This window comes from Saccopteryx leptura, chromosome 4 (genome assembly GCF_036850995.1).
Source record: "Saccopteryx leptura isolate mSacLep1 chromosome 4, mSacLep1_pri_phased_curated, whole genome shotgun sequence".
NCBI classification, from domain to species: Eukaryota; Metazoa; Chordata; class Mammalia; order Chiroptera; family Emballonuridae; genus Saccopteryx; species Saccopteryx leptura.
The window spans coordinates 189,391,534-189,414,486 of NC_089506.1; the positions used below are offsets into that span (position 1 = coordinate 189,391,534).

The 22,953-nt window shown below is 52.7% G+C and overlaps 3 protein-coding genes across 10 annotated transcripts; 1 reads left to right on the forward strand and 2 right to left on the reverse strand.

Annotated features, from left to right (window-relative positions):
- The first annotated feature begins 867 nt into the window (after positions 1–867).
- SRRT (serrate, RNA effector molecule) lies at positions 868–14,590 on the forward strand. 3 transcript variants are annotated; one of them, XM_066382294.1, is made up of 20 exons: positions 868–1,177; positions 1,432–1,571; positions 6,355–6,483; positions 6,690–6,836; positions 7,084–7,272; positions 9,057–9,226; positions 9,358–9,542; positions 9,755–9,853; positions 9,937–10,054; positions 10,237–10,394; positions 11,112–11,173; positions 11,284–11,362; positions 11,986–12,174; positions 12,501–12,674; positions 12,762–12,915; positions 13,085–13,278; positions 13,456–13,612; positions 13,975–14,076; positions 14,192–14,318; positions 14,406–14,590. In XM_066382294.1, exons 2-20 carry the CDS (start codon positions 1,450–1,452, stop codon positions 14,476–14,478), a joined length of 2,628 nt encoding a protein of 875 aa, XP_066238391.1. In that variant the 5' UTR covers positions 868–1,177; positions 1,432–1,449; the 3' UTR covers positions 14,479–14,590. The 3 variants fall into 3 exon arrangements, with proteins under 3 accessions (XP_066238391.1, XP_066238393.1, XP_066238392.1); XM_066382296.1 differs by having other exon boundaries at positions 13,987–14,076; XM_066382295.1 differs by having other exon boundaries at positions 868–1,083.
- A 138-nt stretch (positions 14,591–14,728) lies between these two features.
- On the reverse strand, positions 14,729–15,336 carry UFSP1 (UFM1 specific peptidase 1). The gene has a single exon (XM_066382304.1). It carries the CDS (start codon positions 15,203–15,205, stop codon positions 14,783–14,785), a length of 423 nt encoding a protein of 140 aa, XP_066238401.1. The 5' UTR covers positions 15,206–15,336; the 3' UTR covers positions 14,729–14,782.
- Positions 15,337–15,403: 67 nt separating this feature from the next.
- Positions 15,404–21,572, reverse strand: ACHE (acetylcholinesterase (Yt blood group)). Of its 6 annotated transcripts, none has more exons than XM_066382297.1 (7): positions 20,547–20,680; positions 20,215–20,399; positions 18,826–19,912; positions 17,999–18,483; positions 17,060–17,229; positions 16,881–16,941; positions 15,404–16,197 (listed from the first exon to the last, which is right to left on the reverse strand). In XM_066382297.1, the coding sequence occupies exons 3-7, from the start codon at positions 19,888–19,890 to the stop codon at positions 16,113–16,115; spliced, it is 1,866 nt and encodes a 621-aa protein (XP_066238394.1). In that variant the 5' UTR covers positions 19,891–19,912; positions 20,215–20,399; positions 20,547–20,680; the 3' UTR covers positions 15,404–16,112. The 6 variants fall into 6 exon arrangements, with proteins under 6 accessions (XP_066238394.1, XP_066238395.1, XP_066238396.1 ...); XM_066382298.1 differs by having other exon boundaries at positions 18,826–19,915; XM_066382299.1 differs by lacking the exons at positions 20,215–20,399; positions 20,547–20,680 and adding an exon at positions 21,479–21,572.
- Positions 21,573–22,953: the final 1,381 nt, after the last annotated feature.

Below are 22,953 nucleotides of genomic sequence, written 5' to 3' on the forward strand. Positions count from 1 at the left end.
TGTCATTATTCCCTTAACAGTACAGTATAACAACTATTTACATTGTATTAGGTATTATAAATAATCTAGAAATGATTCAAAGTATTCAGAAGGATGTGCACAGGTTATATGCTATTTACTATAAGGGACTTGAGCATCTGCAGATTTTAGTATCCCTGGAGGTCCTGCAATCAATCCTCTGCGATACCAAGGTACACCAAAGGGATGCCTGTATACACTTTTTAATGTAGTGTGCTGTAAAGACACCGCTCCTCTCAGTGCTGGGAGTAAGGCACCAGCATGCTCCCAGGAGGCATTTTCTAGTAGTCTTCATACTTACTGAGCAAGGGTGGTGGTGCAATTAATCTGGGGCAAGCCAGATACTGCCTATTGGATCAGAAGTCAACCTACAACCTGCGTTATCGAAGCACTGGCTGAGGATGAGGCTGAGATTTGCCAATTTTGCTTACAAAAGTGGGCACCTTTGCTGAAGAAGAGCAGGAACAATGGGCTTTCCAGGTAGCACATACCAACCACCAATAAAAGTTGGTTATCTGGTGGGAGTACAAAATGGTGGGAGATGCTTTAAAATGGTTGCTCTATCCTGTTAAACGCTCCCACCCAAGCCCCTGGCGTGCGTGGAGAGTGGGGACATGCCCCGGATGAAGATCCCAGGTACCCCGTGCAAGGGGGTTGGGAACAATGCCTAGATGGTTTAGAACCGGACACTTCCGGTTAATTGCGAACTTCAACCTCCGTGGGAGACAAGCCCAGCCGACTCTACCACCCTCAGCGGACTATATTTGGTCCAGTCCAGCTTCCGTAGTTCTCTGTCTCTCAGTTCTCGTCCTGGAAAGCTCGCGAGCTTTCCGGGTCCTAGTCCCTTCCCATCAGCCTTTGGTGCTCCTGGCCTTTCTCTTTTTGGTTTAGTTCTAGTTAGGGCCGCGCGGGTAGTAGTTTGTAGTTCGAGGAGCCGTTCTGTGAGTGACGCAGGCGCTGCGCGAGCGGCGCGTGCCGACCGCCCATCCGCGGCTGTCCCACTTTCTTCGTGTTTCCTCGGCTTTGTAGCTGAGAGCCCTAGGTCTTCCTCTCACCCTGTTCCTGGTACTATTCGCGCGCCTGAGGCAGGGGGCGGACCCAGGTCCGCCAGAGAACTAGCCAGCCCGAGCGCGAGACTAACGGCCGCGACCCCTCCCAGGTGGGGGAGGGGAGGGGCCTGGAGACCCGGGGCTGGGGCGGGCGAGGCGACCCGGCCGTTGGGGATGGGCGGGAGACCCCTGGGGCGAGTGGAGTGTCGGGACTGTCCACCTGCCGGGAGAGAGGGCTTAGGATGGCGGGGGCCGCGAAAGGCTGGCCTTTGTGGGGAGAGGCGGGTGTGCTGCTCCCGAGGGGCGAACGTTTCCTCTTCTTGTCATTGTCCCGCACCCTGAGCACCCCCTGTCTGGGCTCCAGGCCTCCTCACACTGTACCATGGGTGACAGTGATGACGAGTACGATCGAAGACGCAGAGACAAGTTTAGGAGAGAGCGCAGCGACTATGACCGTTCGCGGGAAAGAGATGAAAGACGTCGAGGGGACGATTGGAATGATCGGTAAGACACTTATCCTTAATGTCCCATCTCGTTCTGTTGCACTCCACCCGCACTGTGTTTCCTTTAGATTATTTAGTTAGGGCAAACCATATGAAACTGCTCATAGTGGACCGTTTCATGTGATTCATTCAATTTATTTGCTGTTGACCAGAGATTTCTGATCTATCCATGATATCAAAGCAATAGAACTACGAATTTGAGTGTGGATTTTATTGTTGTTTATTATACCTCAAAAAAAAGTTGATTCTAAAAAAGTAGTTTAGAATTGACTTGACGCCTTGGCCTGATAGGTCAGTTGACCAGAGTGTCGTCCTGAGCGATTCCAGGTCAGGGCATATACATGAATCAACTCCCTTTCCCTCTCTCTCCTTCTCCCTTTTCCTCCTCTCCCTCCCTATCTCCCTTTATCTCTTTTTCTCGCTCTTTCTTTCTCCCTCTGCCCCCCAAATCAATTAATAAATAAAAACATTAAAAAAAGAATTGACTGGGCCTGACCTGTGGTGGCGCAGTGGATCAAGTGTTGACCTGGAAAGCTGAGGTGCCAGCTCGAAACCCTGGGCTTGCCTGGTCAAGGCACATGTGGGAGTTGATGCTTCCTGCTCCTCCCCCTGTTCTCTCTCCTTTTCTCTCTCTCTCTAAAAATGAATAAATAAAATCTAAAACAAGAACAGAAAAAAGAATTGACTCAATGAAGAGGTTGTCAGACCAGTTCCTCGACAGAATATGATTAAATTTCTTGTAATTGTCTTGTCTAAAATCAGAAAGTTCTTTGGATAGTAATGGTTGAGTTTGAGAATGATGAAAATTAGGTTTGATTTGCTAGTGATTAGTTTTCTGGTATATTCTTGAATTAATTATAGTTAGGGTGTTTCCATTAAGAAACATTTGCTGTAATTTCAAATAAAGTAATCTAGATGAAGAGGAACTGTGGAAGATTTTTTGAATATAAGGTGTTGCTAATATCTAATCACTTAGCTGATGGCAGTGGCTTGAAACATTACCAGAAAAAATATTTTTGCTGACTTATTTTGATAGCATTTATTTATTTAATGTGGTGGTTTTTTTTGTGTGTGACAGAGACAGAGAGAGGGACACACAGGGACAGACAGACAGGAAGGGAGAGAGGTGAGAAACATCAATTCTTCATTGCAGCACCTTAGTTGTCCATCGATTGCTCTCTCACATGTGCCTTGACTGGGGGGCTACAGCAGACCAAGTGACCCCTTGCTCAAGCCAGCGACCCTGGGCTCAAGCTGGTGAGCCTTGCTCAAACATGATGAGCCCGTGCTCAAGCCGGTGACTTCAGGGTTTAAAACCTGGGTCTTCCGCATTCCAGTCCGACGCTCTATCCACTACACTACCGCCTGGTTAGGCCATTTAATGTGGTTTTGAAAAATAAATTTAGTAGCCTGACCAGGTGGTGGCGCAGTGGATAGAGCGTCGGACTGGGATGTGGAGGACCCAGGTTCGAGACCCTGAGGTCGCCAGCTTGAGCACAGGCTCATCTGGTTTGAGCAAAAGCTCACCAGCTTGGACCCAAGGTCACTGGCTCGAGCAAGGGGTTACTCAGTCTGTTGTAGCCCTACGGTCAAGGCACATATGAGAAAGCAATCAATGAACAACTAAGGTGTCGCAACGAAAAACTGACGATTGATGCATCTCATCTCTCTGTTCCTGTCTGTCTGTCCCTATCTATCCCTCTCTCTGACTCTCTCTCTGTCTCTGTAAAAAGAAAAAAAAAAAAGTCATTGCGTGTATCTCTTCACTGTGGAGACTCTGGTACTTTGTTTCCTTGGTATTTTCTAAGAAGGAAAAGTATTCTTCTGAGTTCTGAAGGTGAATAAGATGTAGTTATTGCTCTTATGGAGTTTACAATCTTGGGAGCAAAATGTATACTACAAATGAGTATGTATGAGAGATCATCATAAAGATGGTAAGCAAGCATTAAGGGAACAGATGTTTTAAGGGAGTGGCGTGATGAAGGTGGTGTATCAGGGAGAGCTATAGGAAAGTGACACTTAGCAAAACTTGGAAAGTTGAGTGGGAATTCCCCAGACACAGGTGGTGTGAACAGCTTTGAGTTGTGGATATAGCGGTGCAGAAAAGAGCACATATTCTAGATTTTTTTAGAGTAGTGGTTCTCAAAATGTGGTCCACAGACTGTAGGGGATGTGTGAGAGATTACAGCTACTTTTATACTACATAGTACTAAGTATTGTTGTTTTCACTGTATTGACGTTTGCATTGATGTGCTTGCTATAGCAACGGTAGGTAAAACTGCCGCTTGTCTTGGTGTACAAATCAAGGCAGTGGGCCCTGGCCGGTTGGCTCAGTGGTAGAGCATCGGCCTGGCGTGCAGGAGTCCCAGGTTCAATTCCCGGCCAGGGCACACAGGAGAAGCGCCCATCTGCTTCTCCACCCCTCCTCCTCCCCTTCCTCTCTGTCTCTCTCTTCCTCTCCTGCAGCAGCCAGTGCTCCATTGGAGCAAAGCTGGCCCGGGCGCTGGGGATGGCTCCATGGCCTCTGCCTCAGGCACTAGAATGGCTCTGGTTGCAACAGAGGATGCCCCAGATGGGCAGAGCATCGCCCCCTGTGGGCATGCTGGGTGGATCCTGGTCGGTGCATGCGGGAGTCTGTCTGACTGCCTCCCCGTTTCCAACTTCAGAAAAATACCAAAAAAAAAAAAAAGACAGTAGCACCAAATGGGGGGGGGGGGCACGACTAGTTTCATTTCACATCCTTGATGAAACAGTAAAAGTTTTATTAAATTGGATTCTTGAGTATACACCTTTTTAATACACATGCATAAAGCACTTCTGCATATAGGAGTAAAGTGGTTATCTTGAGGAAGAGTATTTGTGGGATTGAAATGGCAGCTGAAGAACAGTTTTGTTTTGTTTTTTGTATATGTGCTGCCGAAGCGAGCACCAGTTTTGTTTTGTTTTTGTTTTATGAGATGCCTTTTTAAAAAATCTGAATGAAAGACTGTCAAAAAGCAGTTACTCTTATTTGGCAGAGATTTTCTTGAAAACTAAGAGAACTTCAAGAAAAATTGTCAGTGTTTTTGGCAACAAGGAAATGGAGCTTTCCAGTGAAAACTGAAGTTTTGGAAAACTTACATTTGCTAATGTGAGCTTGACAACTTTCCACTACTTTAAGACTTTTCTGAGGAGATACAGTACTAATGAATGTGGTCTTTTGATATTGTGTAATGAGATGTGTCAAGATATATTCAAAGAGCAAGATAGAACAATGGATTTTAATGTAGAAAACTACCTCTTGTCAAGTTTTGGGTGGTATCAAAGAATATTCCCAGTCCTCTGAAAAGGCTATTAAAGTATTCCTTTTCCAACTACATACAGTGAGAGGTCAGATTTTCGCTGTATTTTTTTTTTTTTTTTTTTGTAAAATTTTATTTATTCGTTTTTAGAGAGGAGAGAGAGAGAGAGGGAGAGAGAGAAACAGAGAGAGAGAAGGGGGGAGGAGCTGGAAGCATCAACTCCCATATGTGCCTTGACCAGGCAAGCCCAGGGTTTCGAACCGACAACCTCAGCATTTCCAGGTCAACGCTTTATCCACTGCGCCACCACAGGTCAGGACTTCGCTATATTTTTCAAACAACACTTCAATTAATTTAAGAAAAGAAAAACCACTGAGTTAGAGCAAAGGATTTGTTGTTGTGATGGAGATGGGAGCGTCTGGTGACTGGTGGGGAGGATGAGGTGACAGCCAGGAATGAAGGTTGTTTTTGTTGTTTGTTTTTTTAGCAAGAGAGAGAAAGAGACAGGAAGGGAGAGAGATGAGAAGCATCAACTTGTAGTGGTGGCACTCTTAGTTGTTCATTGGTAGCTTCCCATACATGCCTTGATGGGGGTGGGGGTGGGGGCTCTAGCTGAGCCAGGGACCTTGAGTGTCAAGCCATTGATTTTGAGATAATGTTGATTATTCCATGCTCAGGCCAGTGAGCCTTCGCTCAAGCTGAATGAGTTTGTGCTCAAGCTAGAGACCTCCATGTTCCAAACGTAGGATCTCAGTGTCACAGGTCAATGCTCTATCCACTGTGCCACCACTAGTCAAGCCAGGAACCAAGGTTTTGAAGTGTTGTGTACTGGCATTTAAAAAGGGCCATGGCACAATCAGATTTGTGTTTGAGAAAGATTACTTTGTAGAGAAGGGGGAGAGCCCAGAGGCAGATAAGCAGAACCAATGCTGCATTCACAGGAGCAATGACCAGGAGATAAAAAGGAAGAGGGCAGCTTTGATAGGCTTTGAGACAGAGGATTAACACACCGATAACAAAGTAGTGGTGAGGGCGATACTTGATAACTGGATACATGGTGGTATATTGATATACCTAGCATGGGAAACAGGAGTTGGGAAGCAAGTTTGGTCCCATAGTAGTGGGAATAATAGACTGAATTCTGACATGTTGAAATTAAAAACAATTTTTAAAAAAATTTTAATTTATTATGTTGACATGGTTTCAGGTGTCCCACTTAGTATTCTGACATACTGAATTTAAGGTGACAGTGCCATCTAGTAGGAGATTATTAATGTTAGTCTGGCACTCAGAAAAAAGGCCAGGCTGGAAGAAGAGTTGAGAGCCATCAGTTTGTGGGTAATGGCTGAAGTGATGAAAGTAGGCAAGTCTTTCTGTTTAGAGGGTAGGTTTATAATTTTAGTCTTTTAATTTGGCATCTCAGGATTGGAAGGGCCTGTTTAGGAGTGTGACCTTGGGATATCCAGTTGTATCTTATTTACTGTTACTTGTTCTTATTTCCAGAGAGTGGGACCGTGGCCGGGAGCGCCGTAGTCGGGGTGAATATCGTGACTATGACCGAAATCGGCGAGAACGCTTCTCTCCACCTCGTCATGAACTCAGCCCCCCACAAAAGCGCATGAGGCGAGACTGGTGAGATGGCAATGGTTTCTGTCTGCCCTCACTTCTGCTGAGAACTTGTCATGTCTTTTTCTGAAACTTTATAAACCCATCTTTTTTTGACCCTTTAAACCCTTGGGTGAAAGACCACATTCCATATGCTCCTCCCTCTGTTCCATCGTCCTTCATGCTTTGGAGAGATGATTCTCTCCTCTGACTTTTGTGTCCCTCACCCTCAGGGATGAGCACAGCTCTGACCCATACCACAGTGGCTATGAGATGCCCTATGCTGGGGGGGGTGGGGGCCCAACTTATGGCCCCCCTCAGCCCTGGGGCCACCCAGACGTCCACATCATGCAGCATCATGTTCTGCCTATCCAGGCCAGGTAAAGACCTGCGGTTCTAGGGTTCTTGGGAGAAGGGAGTTACTGGGCTTGGGGAATAATTGGGATTGCTGAAGACGGTGGTTAGGAAGTGGGTTAGACATACACAGCAGTGCCTGTGGGAGGGGTAGCAGTTAATTCCTGGGGTGAGGTCCTTGTGGGCAAAGCAGAGGGGTAGTTGGCTACCTTGGCCCCCCCAACCCCCGCTCCCCCACATCCAAGACTTCCTGACTGGCCCCACACACACTAGGCTGGGTAGCATCGCAGAGATTGACTTGGGTGTGCCCCCACCGGTGATGAAGACCTTCAAGGAGTTTCTCCTGTCGTTGGATGACTCTGTGGATGAGACAGAGGCAGTTAAGCGCTATAATGATTACAAGCTGGATTTTCGAAGGCAGCAGATGCAGGATTTCTTCCTGGCTCATAAGGATGAGGAGTGGTAAGTGCCCCGACTTCCTTGTTATCTTTTCCCTAGCATGTTTCCCCTGGCCTTGCCAGTGGAGCCTGCAGCCCTGTCCTTTTTTCCATTTTCCCCAATCCAGAACTTCCTGGGGGTGGGGGATGGGAATTACAACAGCATTGGCTGATGGGTTCTCCTCCTCACTTCAATGTCTGCCCCGGCCCCCCACCCATCTCCCTTCCCCACTGTCCTCAGTCAGTGGGACACCTCCAGGCAATTTGCCAGAGCCACCTGTTCCCTTGGGGCAGCAGACAGACTGCTTTCCACTTGCTGGATTTGGGGCATTGTCATCCCTGATCGCCGGGACCCTGTGTGGCTGTGGCATCCTCCCAAAAGCAACGAGTGAATCCAGACAAGAAAAGCAAAGATCTCAGGGTCATTTGACAGAAAAAGAATTTTAATTTTTTCTTTTTGTGGATGTTTTAATTTTAATCAACCATCTTTTCCCCCCTTCCTGCTCCTCCTCCTCCTCATTCTCTTTCTGCTCCTCCTCCTTGAAAAGAGCCAGAACTGGGAACTACACCCGCTCATCGTCGGAGCTCGGAGCAAACCCACCTCCACCCCCACCATACCCAGCCCATACATGAGCCCCTGGGCTGAGCCGCGCTGCCCCGGCCAGGCAGACAGGCAGGGCACTGCTGTGCACAATGCAGCAGTTTAGCTGAATGTGATCACTCAGGCAGTCAGTCAGTCAGGGCCCCCACCGCGGAATCCCGCGGGGGTGGGGCATCCGGGCCGGGACATCCCAGCCAGGAGCCAGCCGGTGGCCCACCTGCCAGCATGGGCCCTGGGCGCTAGTTAAATCTTGAGCTCTGTTTGACCAAGCGGCCAAGGTAAAGATCCTGGAGGTGACGCCTGCAGCTTTTCTTTCCTCTAATACTCAACTTGTGGTTCTGTCTTTCACTGTCCTCTTTCTTTCTCTGTCTCACTCTCATGTACTTTTCTCTCTTTGTTTCTGTTCTTGTTCCCTATCTAATACTACCTTTTTTTTTCGTTTCCCAGTTTCTGTCTGGTGTTCAGTTTTTTCCCTTTGTTTTTGATATCTGGGACTTCCACTTTCTCCTTTTTCTCATACTCCTAATTTCTTGCTTTTTTACCGTAAGGTCCTATTTTAAATGTTTTCATGCTCCATCCTAATCCTCTACCCTGCTCTTCTCGCTCTTCCTGTGGGCAGTACCTGAGGTTATGAGGGCCTTTTACTTTCTCCCTTTGGTCTTTCCCTGTCCCTTTACCATCTGCTTATCTTCCCAAAGAGGGGAATAATGGTATCCTGCCTTTTTTGGCTTTTCCTATCTGGTGCATTTCAGGTTTACCCCTGTCTTCCACCTAGGGATGGAGGGAGTTGGTGGGAGCAATCCTTTTAATGACTCTAGTTTGGGATTGGCAAGGAGAGGGAGGTTCTTTGGGGCCTACTAATTAATTAGCCTTCCTCTCAGAAGCTTTACTTTTTAAGTTACTGTTTCCCAGAGGCTTAAGATAATCAGTCTGCCTCTCCAACCCTGGCAACCCCTGTAGTCATTACTCTTCCAAATTCAGAGCTTTTAGTTCCTGGCTGTCCCCCAGGTCTTCTCAGAGCATAACCTCTGGTTCCTTTGGGGTGTTGGATGTTTTATTATACCCCTCTCCCCAATCTGTCTGCTTTTATGATCTTTTGTGGGTGTGAGAGGATGGGGGCAAAGTCTTGATTTTCCTGGGACCCTCCCATGTTTTGGCTCTGGCCTCCAGTGACTATTTTGTCTCTTCCCTCCCCACTTCCTTTATAGGTTTCGGTCTAAGTACCACCCGGATGAGGTAGGGAAGCGTCGGCAGGAGGCCCGGGGGGCTCTGCAAAACCGACTGAGAGTGTTCTTGTCCCTCATGGAGAGTGGCTGGTTTGATAATCTTCTCCTAGACATAGACAAAGCTGATGCCATTGTCAAGATGCTGGATGCAGGTGTGTGAATTGGTTGGGGCAGTGGGTGTCTGATGACCAAGGTATTGGTTGGGAAAAAGAAGTAGTTTGACAGAAAGCCAGAAGCTGAAGGCCAGGGCTTGGATTGTGACTTATGCTCCCTTTGTTGGTAGCTGTGATTAAGATGGAAGGAGGTACAGAGAACGATCTACGCATCCTGGAGCAGGAGGAGGAAGAGGAACAGGCAGGAAAGTCTGGGGAGCCCAGCAAGAAAGAGGAAGGCCGGGCTGGACCAGGCCTGGTGGATGGAGAGCGCAAGGCCAATGAAAAGGAAGACAAGAAAGAAGATGGCAAACAGGTTTGAATGCTGGGGCCTCTGGGTGCTGCTGGTGAGTACCAGGGAAATAAAGCTGTTCGATGTCGGTGGGGTCCCCAGAAACTGGAACTAGAAAGCTATGTATTGGGTGGGGCAAGGTGAACTTCTGGGCTCAGCTGTTAGGAGTGGGGGGGGGGTCCTCTGATAAGGGTTAATTGGGAGATGGTCATCCCAGTGACTGCCTCTACCTGTAGGCTGAAAATGGCAGTTCTAGTGATGACAAAACGAAGAAATCTGAGGGTGATGGGGACAAGGAAGAGAAGAAAGAAGACTCTGAGAAAGAAGCCAAAAAGGTAGGGAATCTCTTGCGGGAGGTCAGTATCAAGGCTGGGGTCTTGGTTATCTGGCTCATCTCCTTTTGCTGTGGCTCCCACAGAGCAGCAAGAAGCGGAATAGGAAGCACAGTGGTGATGACAGCTTTGACGAAGGCAGTGTGTCTGAGTCGGAGTCAGAGTCTGAGAGTGGCCAAGCTGAGGAGGAGAAGGAGGAGGCTGGTAGGTTTTATTTTCTGTTTCTAGTCCATTCTCTTCTTATGAATGGGTTGGGGAGGAGAGAAATTGGTGAAATCCATGGGAGAATGGCCTCTTAGGAGAGACTGGGGGGTAGGGTAGGAGTTGACAGCTTTTCTATCCTCTTCCAAAATCAACAATAAAAACTCTCACCACTTCCTATGTAGACGAAGCACTCAAGGAAAAGGAGAAGCCCAAGGAAGAAGAAAGGGAGAAGCCCAAGGAGGCACCTGGGCTGGAATGTAAACCACGGCCTCTGCATAAGACTTGCTCTCTCTTTATGCGCAATATAGCACCTAACATTTCCCGGGCTGAGATCATTTCTGTGAGTAGGGAAAATGGCATCGGGGGCAGGGACGACACCCAGGTTTCATCCTTTTGGGGTGGGGGGAAGATAATCTGGAACTGCTTCTGACATACAACCTTGTTGCCCTGAAAGGGAGGCTCCCTTCCTACAGGCCCATGTCTTTCAAGCACTGGTTCTGGTTATACCATTTGCTTTCATATACTGTTACCTTTTTTTTTAGCAAGAGACAGACAGGGACAGGGAGGGAGAGATGAGAAGCATCAACTTATAGTTGTGTCACTTTTAGTTGTCCACTGAGTGCTTCTTATTTGTGCCTCAAGCTGAGCCAGTGACCTTTGGGCTCAAGCTAGTGACCATGGGGTCATGGTTATGACCCAATGCCCAAGCTGCTGAGCCTGTGCTCAAGCCAGTGGACCTCATGGTATTGAACCTGAGTCCTCAGTGTCCCAAGTTAATGCTCTATCCATCCCAGAGGCAGTCACTGGGATGACCATCTCCCAATTAACAGTTATCAGAGGACCCCCCCCACTCCTAACAGCTGATCCCAGAAGTTCACCTTGCCCCACCCAAACCTACCAGCATCCAGGCCAAGTGCTGTTATTCTTAAGCTCTTTGATGGTTTTTCCTTGTTGGAATAAAGACTCAAAGGCAGTTCCATAGGGTTCTGAGTACATGGGATTGAAAGAAGTTACCCTTGAATCACTAAATGGGGTTTCTGTTTCTCTGCTTTTCCAGCTTTGTAAAAGATATCCAGGTTTTATGCGTGTGGCATTATCAGAGCCCCAGCCAGAAAGGAGGTGAGGAATGGAGAGAAGTATGACCATGGATACCTTGGGGAAAAGGTGTAGGGAAAGGTTAATGGCCAACATTACCTCTGCCCCAGGAATATGTTGACATCTTTGTTTAGGTTTTTCCGTCGCGGCTGGGTGACATTTGACCGCAGTGTTAACATTAAAGAGATCTGTTGGAATCTGCAGAATATCCGAGTAAGTGATGGGAACAGGACTGTTTTGAGGAAGAGGTGTGGCTCTGTGCTGCACACTCCCAGTTGCTTTGTTCATTTATTGCTTCTCTTCATTCTGTCCCCTACTTCATCCACTCAGTCTGTTCACATTGTGTACTGTTGTCTTGGGGCTAGGCCCTGGGATTGTTGTGAATATACCTGATCGCTGTCCTCAGGTAACTCTTAGTCTAATCCAGGGGACCCCAAACTTTTTACACAGGGGGCCAGTTCACTGTCCCTCAGACCGTTGGAGGGCCGGACTATAAAAAAAACTATGAACAAATCCCTATGCACACTGCATATATCTTATTTTAAAGTAAAAAACCAAAATGGGAACAAATACAATATTGAAAATAAAGAATAAGTAAATTTAAATCAACAAACTGACCAGTATTTCAATGGGAACTATGCTCCTCTCACTGACCACCAATGAAAGAGGTGCCTCTTCTGGAAGTGCGGTGGGGGCCGGATAAATGGCCTCGGGGCCGCATGCGGCCCGCGGGCCGTAGTTTGGGGACCCCTGGACTAATCATTGGTGCTCTCAAGTGGGCCAGTATTTTGAGTTACTGCTTCTTGAGCAAGTGTTAAGCTTTCTGTTCCTTCCAGCTCCGGGAGTGTGAGCTGAGTCCTGGTGTGAACAGAGACCTGACACGTCGCGTCCGCAATATCAACGGTATTACCCAGCACAAGCAGATAGTGCGCAATGACATCAAGCTGGCAGCCAAGCTGATCCATACGCTGGATGACAGGACCCAGCTCTGGGCCTCTGAACCTGGGACACCTCCTCTGCCAACAGTCAGTGACTCTCCATAGAACTTTTTCAAAAGCCGCCATTATCCCCTCATCTGCTGTGGGCACCTCTGGTCTTACAAGATCTGTAGCTGACTACTTGCACCCACCCACTTGGCCCCTCTCTATCTGGGTAACACCTCCAGCTTCCAGCAGAACAGATTGGTGTTAGTGATTATTTAGCTAAAGTAGAACAAATACAAACATGAAAACAAATCCTGAGGCACTGATAACAGGCCAAGTGACCCTTGAATTTTCAGATGAGGTTCCTAGGCTACCTGCCCTGAGGGACTTTCTCTGCCTCACTTTTTTCTCTTCTCTCTCCTAACTAGAGTCTGCCCTCTCAGAACCCAATCTTGAAGAATATCACTGACTACCTGATTGAGGAAGTGAGTGCTGAGGAAGAGGAGTTGCTGGGGAGCAGTGGGGGGGCCCCCCCTGAGGAGCCTCCTAAGGAAGGAAACCCAGCGGAGATTAACGTGGAACGAGATGAGAAATTGATCAAGGTGCTAGTCAGAGCAGTGCGTAGGATGACAGCCTGGCTTGGGGTGGTAAAAGCAAGTGTGGTATTCACAGCTTCTTAATTTTCTTAGGTTTTGGATAAACTTCTCCTCTATTTGCGCATTGTGCATTCCCTGGATTATTATAACACATGCGAGTATCCCAATGAGGATGAAATGCCCAACCGTTGCGGCATCATCCATGTTCGGGGACCCATGCCACCCAACCGCATTAGTCATGGAGAAGGTGAGCTCCCTGCCTGACTCCCCTTAGGTTCCCCTGTCTCCCCAGCTGCCTCTGGTTTTAGTTTTGCTCTGGAGCAGAGCTTTGTCACCTTCTCCTCTAATCCCCTCCTTGCTTATTTTTTGCTTCTGGCTCCCTGCTCCAATCTGCTGTGTCTGCTCCTAAACCACAGTACTGGAGTGGCAGAAGACATTTGAGGAGAAGCTAACTCCGCTGCTCAGTGTACGGGAATCTCTTTCCGAGGAAGAGGCCCAGAAGATGGGTCGTAAAGATCCTGAGCAGGAAGTGGAAAAGTTTGTTACCTCTAACACCCAGGAACTGGGCAAGGATAAGTGGCTATGCCCTCTCAGTGGCAAGAAATTCAAGGTCTGGGAATGCTACGAGTGTTGTGGAACAAGTGGGAGGAGAGGCTGGAGCCAAGAATTTGCCTCCAGGCCTGGGAGGAAATTGCTTTTTGGTATCAGTTGGGAAGAGTGATTATCTTGGGGTCTGGGGAGTTAGGGACCTCTTAGTCAGTTCTGACCCTCTTCTGTTGGTATCCAGGGCCCTGAGTTTGTGCGCAAACATATCTTCAACAAGCATGCAGAGAAAATTGAGGAAGTGAAGAAGGAGGTGGCATTTTTTAACAACTTTCTTACTGATGCTAAGCGCCCAGCTCTGCCCGAGATCAAGCCAGCTCAGCCACCTGGCCCAGCCCAGAGTAAGATACGATCCATGAGGGTCTGCCATATTCCCTCTTTCTTGGCTAGTCAAGGATTGGTTTTTTATCCCGTTGTCCCCTGAAAAGTTTTTTTTTTTTGGTCATTGATTTGAAAGGGATAGAGAAACGTTATTTGTTGTTCCATTTTAGTCGTGTTGATTGCTTCTCATATGTGCCCTAACCAGGGATCTAACCTGTGACCTTGGTGCACCAGGACATGCTTTATTCACTGAAACATACAGCCAGGGCTGCCCCCTGTAAAGTTTTTGCTTTACCCTCAGGCTATATTCCTAAAAGCCTATTGTCACTGTTTCTTCCCCCCTCAACCCCCTACCCAGTAATTCATGTTCCTGTTTGTGTTGTACTCCCCCCAGGCCTAACTCCAGGACTCCCCTACCCACACCAGACTCCCCAGGGCCTGATGCCCTATGGTCAGCCCCGGCCCCCCATTTTGGGCTATGGAGGTAAGTATAGGAGGGGTTTGAAAGGGCTTGGTGGTTGTGGGGGTTGGGAGAAAGAATACAGATGAGATGTAGTTGAGGTCATAGGTTTTCAAATCAACACTGATCTTTTTCTTAGCTGGTGCTGTCCGCCCTGCAGTCCCCACAGGAGGGCCGCCGTATCCCCATGCCCCTTATGGTGCTGGTCGAGGGAACTATGATGCCTTCCGAGGCCAGGGAGGTTATCCTGGGAAACCTCGCAACAGGTGAGAATGAGCTAAGATGTCCAAGCTTTCTTGCCTTCAATCTGGGACCCTCAACTCTCATCCCACTTTACCTCTTTCTCGTCACAGGATGGCCCGTGACCCACGGGCCATTGTGGAATACCGTGACCTGGATGCTCCAGATGACGTGGATTTCTTTTGAGCCATCTACTTTTCCTCTCAGTATCATCTATAGTTTTGACTGCCTTGTCCCATCCAGCTCAGAATTTTTTGTACATCCAGCCCTACTGCCAATAAAAGCACTTCCACAGTGACTCCTCACTGAGTATATAACTTCCTAGAGCCTCCCAAATATTGGCTGGGGCAGTAGTTAAGCTGGGCCTTGCTACTTTATTGATGCCAAAGTTGCCAGGCTCTACTGGGATTTCCCTGGGGGCCTGACGTTGGGCAGTTTCTAAGCCTCTGCCTTTGCAAGCGAGTGTGAGGGACCAGAGATAGTCTTAGTCCTAAGTGTGAAGTTGCGTTTTGGAGTTACAGCTGGTGAAACATAGGTTGTAGAAGGAGTTGGGGTCAAAGGTTGTGCTCACCTCTCGCCAGCCCACCCACCCAGCAGCCTGTAGTTCACTGGGGTTTTTCGGAGCACCCCAGAAGTGAGGGTCCAACACCAGTACGTAGGCTTCAGTGCCTGGCCCCAAGCAGACTCCCAGCAAGGCTTTGGATTGGGCATCCGCATCTCCCCCAACCATTACAGGCCCCCCGCCCCCTGCGAAGTGGGAGTAAAGCCTCTCCAGTTCTCCCTGAAGTCCAGCTCCGCGGGGGATGTGGCATATACGCCCCTGGGGCCCTCCGAAATGGTCAAGGCAGAGACTGGCCTCTATACAGCCGATCCAGCTCCGGGAGCCCCGGAACCCAGGGGGCTTGTCGCCCATATCCTCAAGTGCAGCCTGCACATCCGCCAAGCGGGGCACGCTCCCGGGCTGCCCCTCTGGCCAGGAGCACAGCGTCTGCAGAGTGCGGTAGCCGCAGCCCCATCCCCGGTCGTCCAGGCCGTCGCAGCCGTAGTGATAGTAGAGGTAGTGGCCCGAGAGAATGGCCAGGCGACCGCGGCCGGGTGGAGAAAGGCCCAGGTGGACGTCCTTCAGGGGCTCCAGGGCGGTAGGCGGGGGCGGAGGTTGACGAGGCAGGGCAGATGTTGCGTCTGCAGCGTCGAGAGAACTCCAGGGAGAACTCAGGTTCCAGTACTTACTCTTGGCCCCGATCTTGGCTAGTTACCGGCAGGAGCGGCGCCCAAGTTCTGGCGACGATCTCGCTGGGTACGACAAAGCAATGGAGGGCAATCCTGGTGGTGATAGAGACCAAGCCGACCCGCGGGCTTCCCACAATGCACCGCTGCCCTGCTTCGATGCGCCTGCGCAGCCCTTAACGCGCAGACGCGAATTCCACCTCGCGGGGTGGGCTGTGGATGCGCGTCCTGTGTCCAACTTGAGTGGGACCAGCTGCCGGTTCTAGTGACCACCCTTTTCCTCGGCCCCAATGGTTAGGCACTCTGCCGACCCCCGCTTCCCAGTCGCGCACACGCCTTTGGCTGTAACAGTTTATTGGCAGCCCAGAGGGGCGAAGGCACCGTAGGGTAGGGGGCTCGGCCGAGACATGCAGAGGACCAGGAGCCTCGGGGGGAAGTCAGGGTGGGCAGGGTCTAGGGCTCCTCTGTTATATCCCAGCCCTTAGATTAATAGTATGTACAGCTAGGGGGCCTGGAGGGGCGGGTAGAGCAGCGGAACGTGGGGGTCCCGCCTGAGTCACAGGTCTGAGCAGCGATCCTGCTTGCTGTAATGGTCAAATTGGTTCTTCCAATGCACCATGTAGGAGCTCCAGCGGTGGAACTCGGCCTTCCACTGGCGCTCCGCCTCGTCCAGCGTGTCTGCGGCCAGGAAGCCCGGCAAGTGGGTGGGAGAAGGACGTGGGGAAGGTCGGGGAACGGACATTGGGTGAGGGGCGTGAGTGCAGGAGGACACAAGGAGTAAGTAGGAGGCCGTGAAATGGTGGAAGGAGGATCAGGAGAATAAAAGACGAAAAACCAGAGAGGATGAGGGTAGAAGTAGGGCCAGAGAAGGATGGTGGGAAGGAGGAGGGAAGGGGTGAAGGTGACCAGAAGACCAGGGGAACAGAAGGGATTAGGAGGGGGAGTATCAGTGGGTTGTTGGGGAAAAGAGAAGAGACAGAAATGGTTGACGGTTATAGCCCCACTGGGAGACGCTATCTAGCCCCAAGTCTTCCTTTTCCCCCCAACACCAGGCTCAGGCTCCAAGGAATAATTTTATATATATATATAAAAATTGGCTTTTTCATTTCCATTTAAACAACAAAGGCGTGTGCGTCCCTGAGAAGGGTCGTAGGTCACCCCTCCCTACACGTGGTTCCGTTTGAATCTCGGTTGGGGGGGGAGGGGGCGCTGGGTAGGAGATCCCTGAGTGGGGCCCTTCCTCACAGTCCGACCACTCATTAGAGGAGGGGCCCCTTGAGGCCGGAGGGGGAAGAGGCTGTGGTCACAGCCGCAGGAGCCGGGAGAGGAGGAAGAGGAAGAGGGGTAGGGGGAGGCCGGACCTGGGCCTCGGGGTAGCCTCCCCGTGGGCGGGGCCTGGGCAGGTGCTGGGAGCCTCCAAGGCTGGTGGGGAGAAGAGAGGGGTTATACCCCGCCGGCTTCCAATCCTCCCCTTCCCCCCCCCCCCCCACATTCTATTTCTCCCCCTCTGCCCAGCCTCTGCCCGCTGGCCCCTGCGTACCGGTGGCGCTGAGTAATTTGGGTAGGAAGCCGTTCCAGAAGGCGCAAGCCTGGGCGCGCAGACCCCGCCGCACCTCCAGCGGTCGCAGGTTGAGGCTTACGTACTGCTGCGCTCCCCCTGTGTACGGTGGCCACTGTGGGGCCTTGGGATCCCGGGGGTCATTGGGGTTCCTGTGGAAAGAAAGGGAAGGCTCAGCCTCAGGGTTGCCCGCCCCTCCCTGGGGTTGGGGAATGGAGGTGGAGAGGATGAGGAGGAGGCAGGTTGCTTCCAGACCCCATGCCCTCTTTGCTCCTAGGAGAATCCCATCCCTTCCCTCCCACTGCCGCTTTAATCCTTCTTTCTCTTCTCCAGTATCCCTCATCATCTAGAGTCTTCCCCTGCCTCCTACCTTCTTTCTGTCTCTCCTCTCCCTTTCCCTCAGTTTTTCCTGCTCTATCATTGTCTTTGTTTCTCTCATTTAAAACGATTTATTGAGCTCTTACTATATAACTGGGTCCAGTTCTAGCACTACAAATGTCACATTTACTTTTGACAACACCCACGTAACGTTAGATATATCGTCCCCTTCATATATAGGTAAGCTCTGGTGTGCATGCGCGCGCACACGTCACAACGTAAAATCACTGGTCCAATTGATCCAGCTGTACAGTTCATGCTCTTAACTACTATGGTAATACCTTTGTCTCTGTCCATCTTTTCACTTTGCCTCCCTATGCTGCTGTCCTTGTACCTTCAGAACCTGCCACCCAGCTTCCTCCTTCCTCTCTCTTGTATTCTCCTTTGTCATTCTCTCTCCCCCGTTGTCTTCTTTTCTTTATGAAGTTTCCCATCTCTTTCTGGCCCTTCCTGTCTGTCTCTGCTTGTCTTCCTCTCTCTCTCTGTTGGTCCCCCCCTGCCTCCCCGGCTCCCGGAGGCGGTCCTCCCCTTGGCACTGCTAACCCTGTGCGGGCGAAGTTGGCCCAGTATTTCATCAGTCGCTGGGCAAAGGCTCTCTCCTCGATGGTGTAGTTTAGCGAGGGTTCCAGGGGGAGCCCAAAGATGAACTCGATTTCATAGCCGTGGGGCACCCCCATCCAGAGGGGCCAGGAGAGTGTGGACGCACGGTGTTCAAAGACGTAGGCATAGACCCGAGCACCCTGGGCGGCCAGTCGCCCAGCCATTTGGACCACAGGGCACACAACATTGTGGTCGCCCACCACATCATTCATGGCTTCCCTCAGGCGTGCTGGATCCTCAGGGTGCAGCCAGTCTGTGTAATGCAGGACCACAGCCTCGGCAGCCAGGTCACTCGCCTGGGGCACCCCGACCCGCACCCCAGCCAGGAACTGGGCCCGGCTGATGAGAGACTCGTTGTCTTTGCTGAAGCCTGGGGCCCCGTAAACCAGAAAATAGGATCCCTCATCCTTCACCACACCCACCAGCACCTGGGGGAACAGGATGAAGGAATGGGGAGTAGGGGATGGACACAGACAGACAGGCAGACAGAAACAGGTGGACAGACAAAGAGCCAGAGAGATGAACAATTACAGACCCAGAACCACAAAAGAAGAGCATATGAGATTGGGGAATGAATGGAGAGGAGAAAATATAGCCACATTTTCTTTCCTCTGTCCCACTAGCCACCCTGGGATCTAGCCCTCAGGGAAGAGAAGCCTGGGCCTTTGGGAGTGGGTCTTGCAGAGCCCTCATACCTGGGTTCCCAGGGGGAGGGCAGGTGGGAGAAAAGGCCTAGAGGAACCAGCTCCACCCCTCTAGCCACTAGTCACCTGCAGGCCTTGGAAGTCTCCAGCATTGATGAGGGCCTCAGGTGTGTCACTGAGGAAGTCTCCATCCACCACAGGCACAAAAGAGAAGCGGAAGACGCTTTCCTGAGGCAGCACATGCCACTCGTGGTCCACCAGGTCCTGAGCTTGCCGTGTTCGCAGGCATGCAACCAACTCTGTGTCATTGCTACCAGCCCCACCTGGAGGACAGCCTACAAGGCGGGCCAGTAGCGTGGCCCTGCGGCGGGCCTCTCCCATGCCCACTGTAGCCCAGGGCCCATTGGGTGCACCACTCTGTAGCACAGCCCTGTGGAACAGGTCACGGCTTGGTGGGGACAGCAGGTGCATGCCCACGGAGGCGGCACCTGCACTTTCCCCAAACAGAGTCACTGACATTGGGTCACCCCCGAAGGCTGCCACATTCTCCTGCACCCACTTCAGGGCCAGCCTCTGATCAAGGAGACCTACATTGCCTGGGGCCTCCCGACTCCCTGGCAGGGCCAGGAAGCCAAAGGCACCCACCCGGTAGTTCATGGATACCAGCACAGTGCCCTCTGCTTGGGCCAAGAAGCGGCCATCATATACATCCAAGGAGGAGGCCCCACTGTAGAAGCCACCCCCATAGATCCAAACGAGGACAGGGGTGGGGGACACAGGCCGAGGGTATGGTGTCCACACATTGAGGTAGAGGCAGTCCTCACTCAGCTCACGGTTGGGGTTCCACATCTCGGTGCCCTCAAAGCCAGGGTACAAGGTGTCCACGTATTGGTAGCAGACACTTTGGAAGGCTGTGGCATCCAGCACCCCTGGCCAGGGCTGCTTGGGCTCCGGTGGCAGAAAGCGACGGGGGCCCACGGGTGGTTCTGCGAAGGGGATTCCCAGAAAAGCAGAGACAGGGCCTCCAGGGGCCATCAGGCGGATGCCCCGAAGCCGGCCCCCACGCACCGTCACCAGCAGTTCTGGGTCCTCCGGGTACTCAGCCTCTGCCCATCCTCCCAGGAGGAAGAGGAAAAAGAGAAGTGGGGACGCTGGGAAGGGAGTGTGCAGAGGACACCATGGGGGCGTCATGGCTGCCAAGGCAAGCGGGCGGCTGCTGGGAGAAAGAAAGGCAGAGGGTGAAGGCCTGAGACTGCCAGGAGGGAGATTAGGAGACACTCTTGCCCAGGGGTTATCGCTGAGTTGCAGAGGAGGTGGGGCAGGTTGGCAAAGAGGAGGAGAGAAATGGAGCGAGGGAGACAGACAAGCAGAGACAAGAACACAGGCAGACAGTGAGAAGCAAGAGAGTACAGAGATCAGGCACATACACACCCAGAGAGACAAATGTAAGGAACAGAGATGAGACCTGCCAAGCAATACCATCCCCTGCCGTCACAGAGGACCCAGCGCTCTCACCTTCTTCCCCCAGCTGGGTGGACTGGGCTGGGTCCAGTGCTAGCCCTGCGGCACCCGCACCAAAGGCCGCAGTCCACTTACAGGCCACCCGACAGGGGCGGGGCCCTTGCTGACCGGAGGCGCGGATGGGGGCGCTTGCGGTGGCGTGAAGGCGCAGCCTCTCCTCTTTGGCCAGGGCCAGGGCCCTGGAGGGCGGGTTGGGCATTGAGGGTGTGGAGCCACAGACCCTGGGGCATCCCAAACCCTTCCTACTCCACCCTGCCCCGCCCAGCCCGCCGCATCCACTGTCTGGCACAGCACGTTTGTACCCGTGGGCGCCCGTCGTTGCGCACCCCAGTCACCTAGCCTCAGCAAACGGTTCGTCAGCCTTGGACCCCAGTCCCCCTTCCGTCCAATGCTGATGTGCATGCTGTCGCCAGCGGGGGGCAGTAGAGACCGAGGAAATTGCGGCGCTCCCCGCCCGGAGTATAGGAGCCAGGAACTTGGGGCGGGGGTCTGAGAGCTTGAGGGCATTGCGGAGGGGTCTGAAGGGCGAACCAGGACGCCTGTGTTCTTGGAGCTCCAGAGATCCCCGGCTGCAGGGGCGGGGGCGCTATTTTGGGGCAGCAGCTGCTGCAGTTCCGGCATCTCCAGCCAAGGGATCAAAATTCCCCGGGTCGGAACTCCCCCCCGCTCTTGCGCCGGTCACCCCTCACCCAGCCCCGGATGCCCTGAGCCGGGGTAGTGCTGGTGCTGAGATTAACTAGGAAACCCGAGTGTGGCTAATTATAACTGGGGCTTCCGCTGAGCCTCCCCTAGCTCCAAAATAGAGACGGAGTCCCCGCGGGAGGGGGATGCCTGAGCCTGGCAGGGGGCTTCGGCTGGGCGCTGCGCCGGAGCCCTGGGGTCGCCAGATTGAGGTGGGGCGGGGGAAATGGCAGCCAGGAGCCAGGAACCTGCGCAGCCCGGGTTCCGCCCCAAGCAGGGGGCGTCTTCCAGTAGCCCCAGACTTGGGGCAAGGGGCGCTCGGGGTCCCCAAAGGAAATCGAGAAAAGAGGCAGCGGCCCGCCCTTCCGGGTGCCGGCTCCCGCGCTGGCGACCGAGTCCTCAGCGGCGAGCGAAGAGTTAAGGATGAGTGTGGGCGGGAGGGGGGAGTCGCTGGGGAGGCCCGGGGGTGCAGTGGGCGTCGGGTTTGGGGCCTCGATCCCTCCAGGAGCGTGCCATGCCCCTGATGCGGAAGGGACCGCGGGCCTGGGGAGGGTCCCGGGAGGGGCGGGGGACTCACCTGAAGCGGTCGAGCCGGGCAGGGCCGCGCCGGGAGCTGGAAGGCGGCCGATGTTCCCCGGCGCAGGCTGAGCTGACTCTGACAGCCACCGCCTCCGGCCCCCCGCACACACCCCCTCCGGCCCCGCACTTCGCCCCTGCCCCCGCCCACTGTCTCCGCCCTAGCCCCTCCCCACCACCCAGGGCTGCCACCTCCTCTCCCTCTCCCTCCCTCGGAGCCGAGAACCAGAGACCCCGGGGCCCAGACGAACGCCAGTATACAGACACCTACAAACAGACACCCGGTGACCGACACGACCAAAAGACTCGCAGTGGTAGAGCAGACACCCACAGTCACAGACAGACGAACAGAAGCCCGAGGAGACAGACACACGCAGACGGACCGTCTCATGCAGTGACAGACACTGACAAACGCAGTGACATTCACAGACGGACGGACACTCTTGGACATGATGACAGCCTCTGTCGGGGCTGGAGGCCGAATAAATGAACATTTCTGGCCACCACACAGCAGGGGTGGCATGGGGGAACCGGCACGTAAAAGTGTGGCTGAGGAACCCCTCAGAGGATTGGGTAACAATGGTGGAGAAAAGATGACACGGGACACTTTGGGAACGAGGGAACACCTGTGGAAATGAAGACGTGAACATGAGATCACGAGTGGAAATGAAGGGCTCCCATATAGAACACTGAGTGTGTGTGTGTGTGTGTGTGTGTGTGTGTGTGTGTGTGTGTATGGGGGGGGGGGAAGTGACTCGAGGACACCCCAGGGGGAAGGTCAAAGTGGTGGCTCGGCTGCGGTGCGAAGCCGCACTCCGCCGCCGCAGTGGAAACTTCCGGAACCTCCGCGGGTGGGTTTGCGCTGGTTCCCTAACGGGTAACCTCGGATTTTCGTCACTAGGGTCCGGTAGGGGCATGACATCACTAGGCCAAGCTCTCATTGGCCGCCGCAGCGGGCAGGTGGGAGCGGCCTGGCCTCGGCGCCCCGAGACTGTTCTGAGGGCCCGGAGCCGCACGGACCCCCATGTCCCATCCTCCAAGTGTCACCCGGAGGATGCCGCGGGGAAATGCGGCCGCGGCAGCATCTCACGCTCGAGGTGAGAGCGAAAAAGTGTGAGGCTGGGCCCGCATGATTACGCTGCGCAAAGGTGCCCTCCTTTCTTGAGGTGCCCTCGGTCTTGGGAACCTACGGCCAGCTGAGCGGAGGACCCGCCGGCGCGGACTAGCGTCCTGGAGTGCGTGCGCGCGCGCGGCGGTGCGGGGCGCCTCGTGAGGCGGGCGCGCGGGCGCGCACGTTCACTCAGTGGCTTAGCATCCCGCAGCGTGTGGGTCCCACATCTGCCGCCGTAAGAGTCCAAAGGCACCGGTTTTAGGATATCGGGAGTGTTGGGGGGTCCGCCGGAACTCAGAGACGTTCCCCTCCCTGTGCTGCACGGTCCTGGTTCTTCAAGCTGGATGCGCCCTAGCCCGCTCATG

Excerpts from the sequence above, each read along its gene's own strand:
- ACHE (XM_066382299.1), bottom strand. The coding sequence starts at position 19,890 with ATGACGCCCCCATGGTGTCCTCTGCACACTCCCTTCCCAGCGTCCCCA. Across the intron at positions 16,942-17,059 it reads CAAATTACTCAGCGCCACCG|CCTTGGAGGCTCCCAGCACC; the intron begins GTACGCAGGGGC and ends TCTCCCCACCAG. Across the intron at positions 16,198-16,880 it reads GAGGCTACCCCGAGGCCCAG|ACACGCTGGACGAGGCGGAG; the intron begins GTCCGGCCTCCC and ends TCCTGGCCGCAG.
- SRRT (XM_066382294.1), top strand. The coding sequence starts at position 1,450 with ATGGGTGACAGTGATGACGAGTACGATCGAAGACGCAGAGACAAGTTT. Across the intron at positions 6,837-7,083 it reads GTTCTGCCTATCCAGGCCAG|GCTGGGTAGCATCGCAGAGA; the intron begins GTAAAGACCTGC and ends CACACACACTAG. Across the intron at positions 13,279-13,455 it reads TCAGTGGCAAGAAATTCAAG|GGCCCTGAGTTTGTGCGCAA; the intron begins GTCTGGGAATGC and ends GTTGGTATCCAG.
- UFSP1 (XM_066382304.1), bottom strand. The coding sequence starts at position 15,205 with ATGGGCGACAAGCCCCCTGGGTTCCGGGGCTCCCGGAGCTGGATCGGC.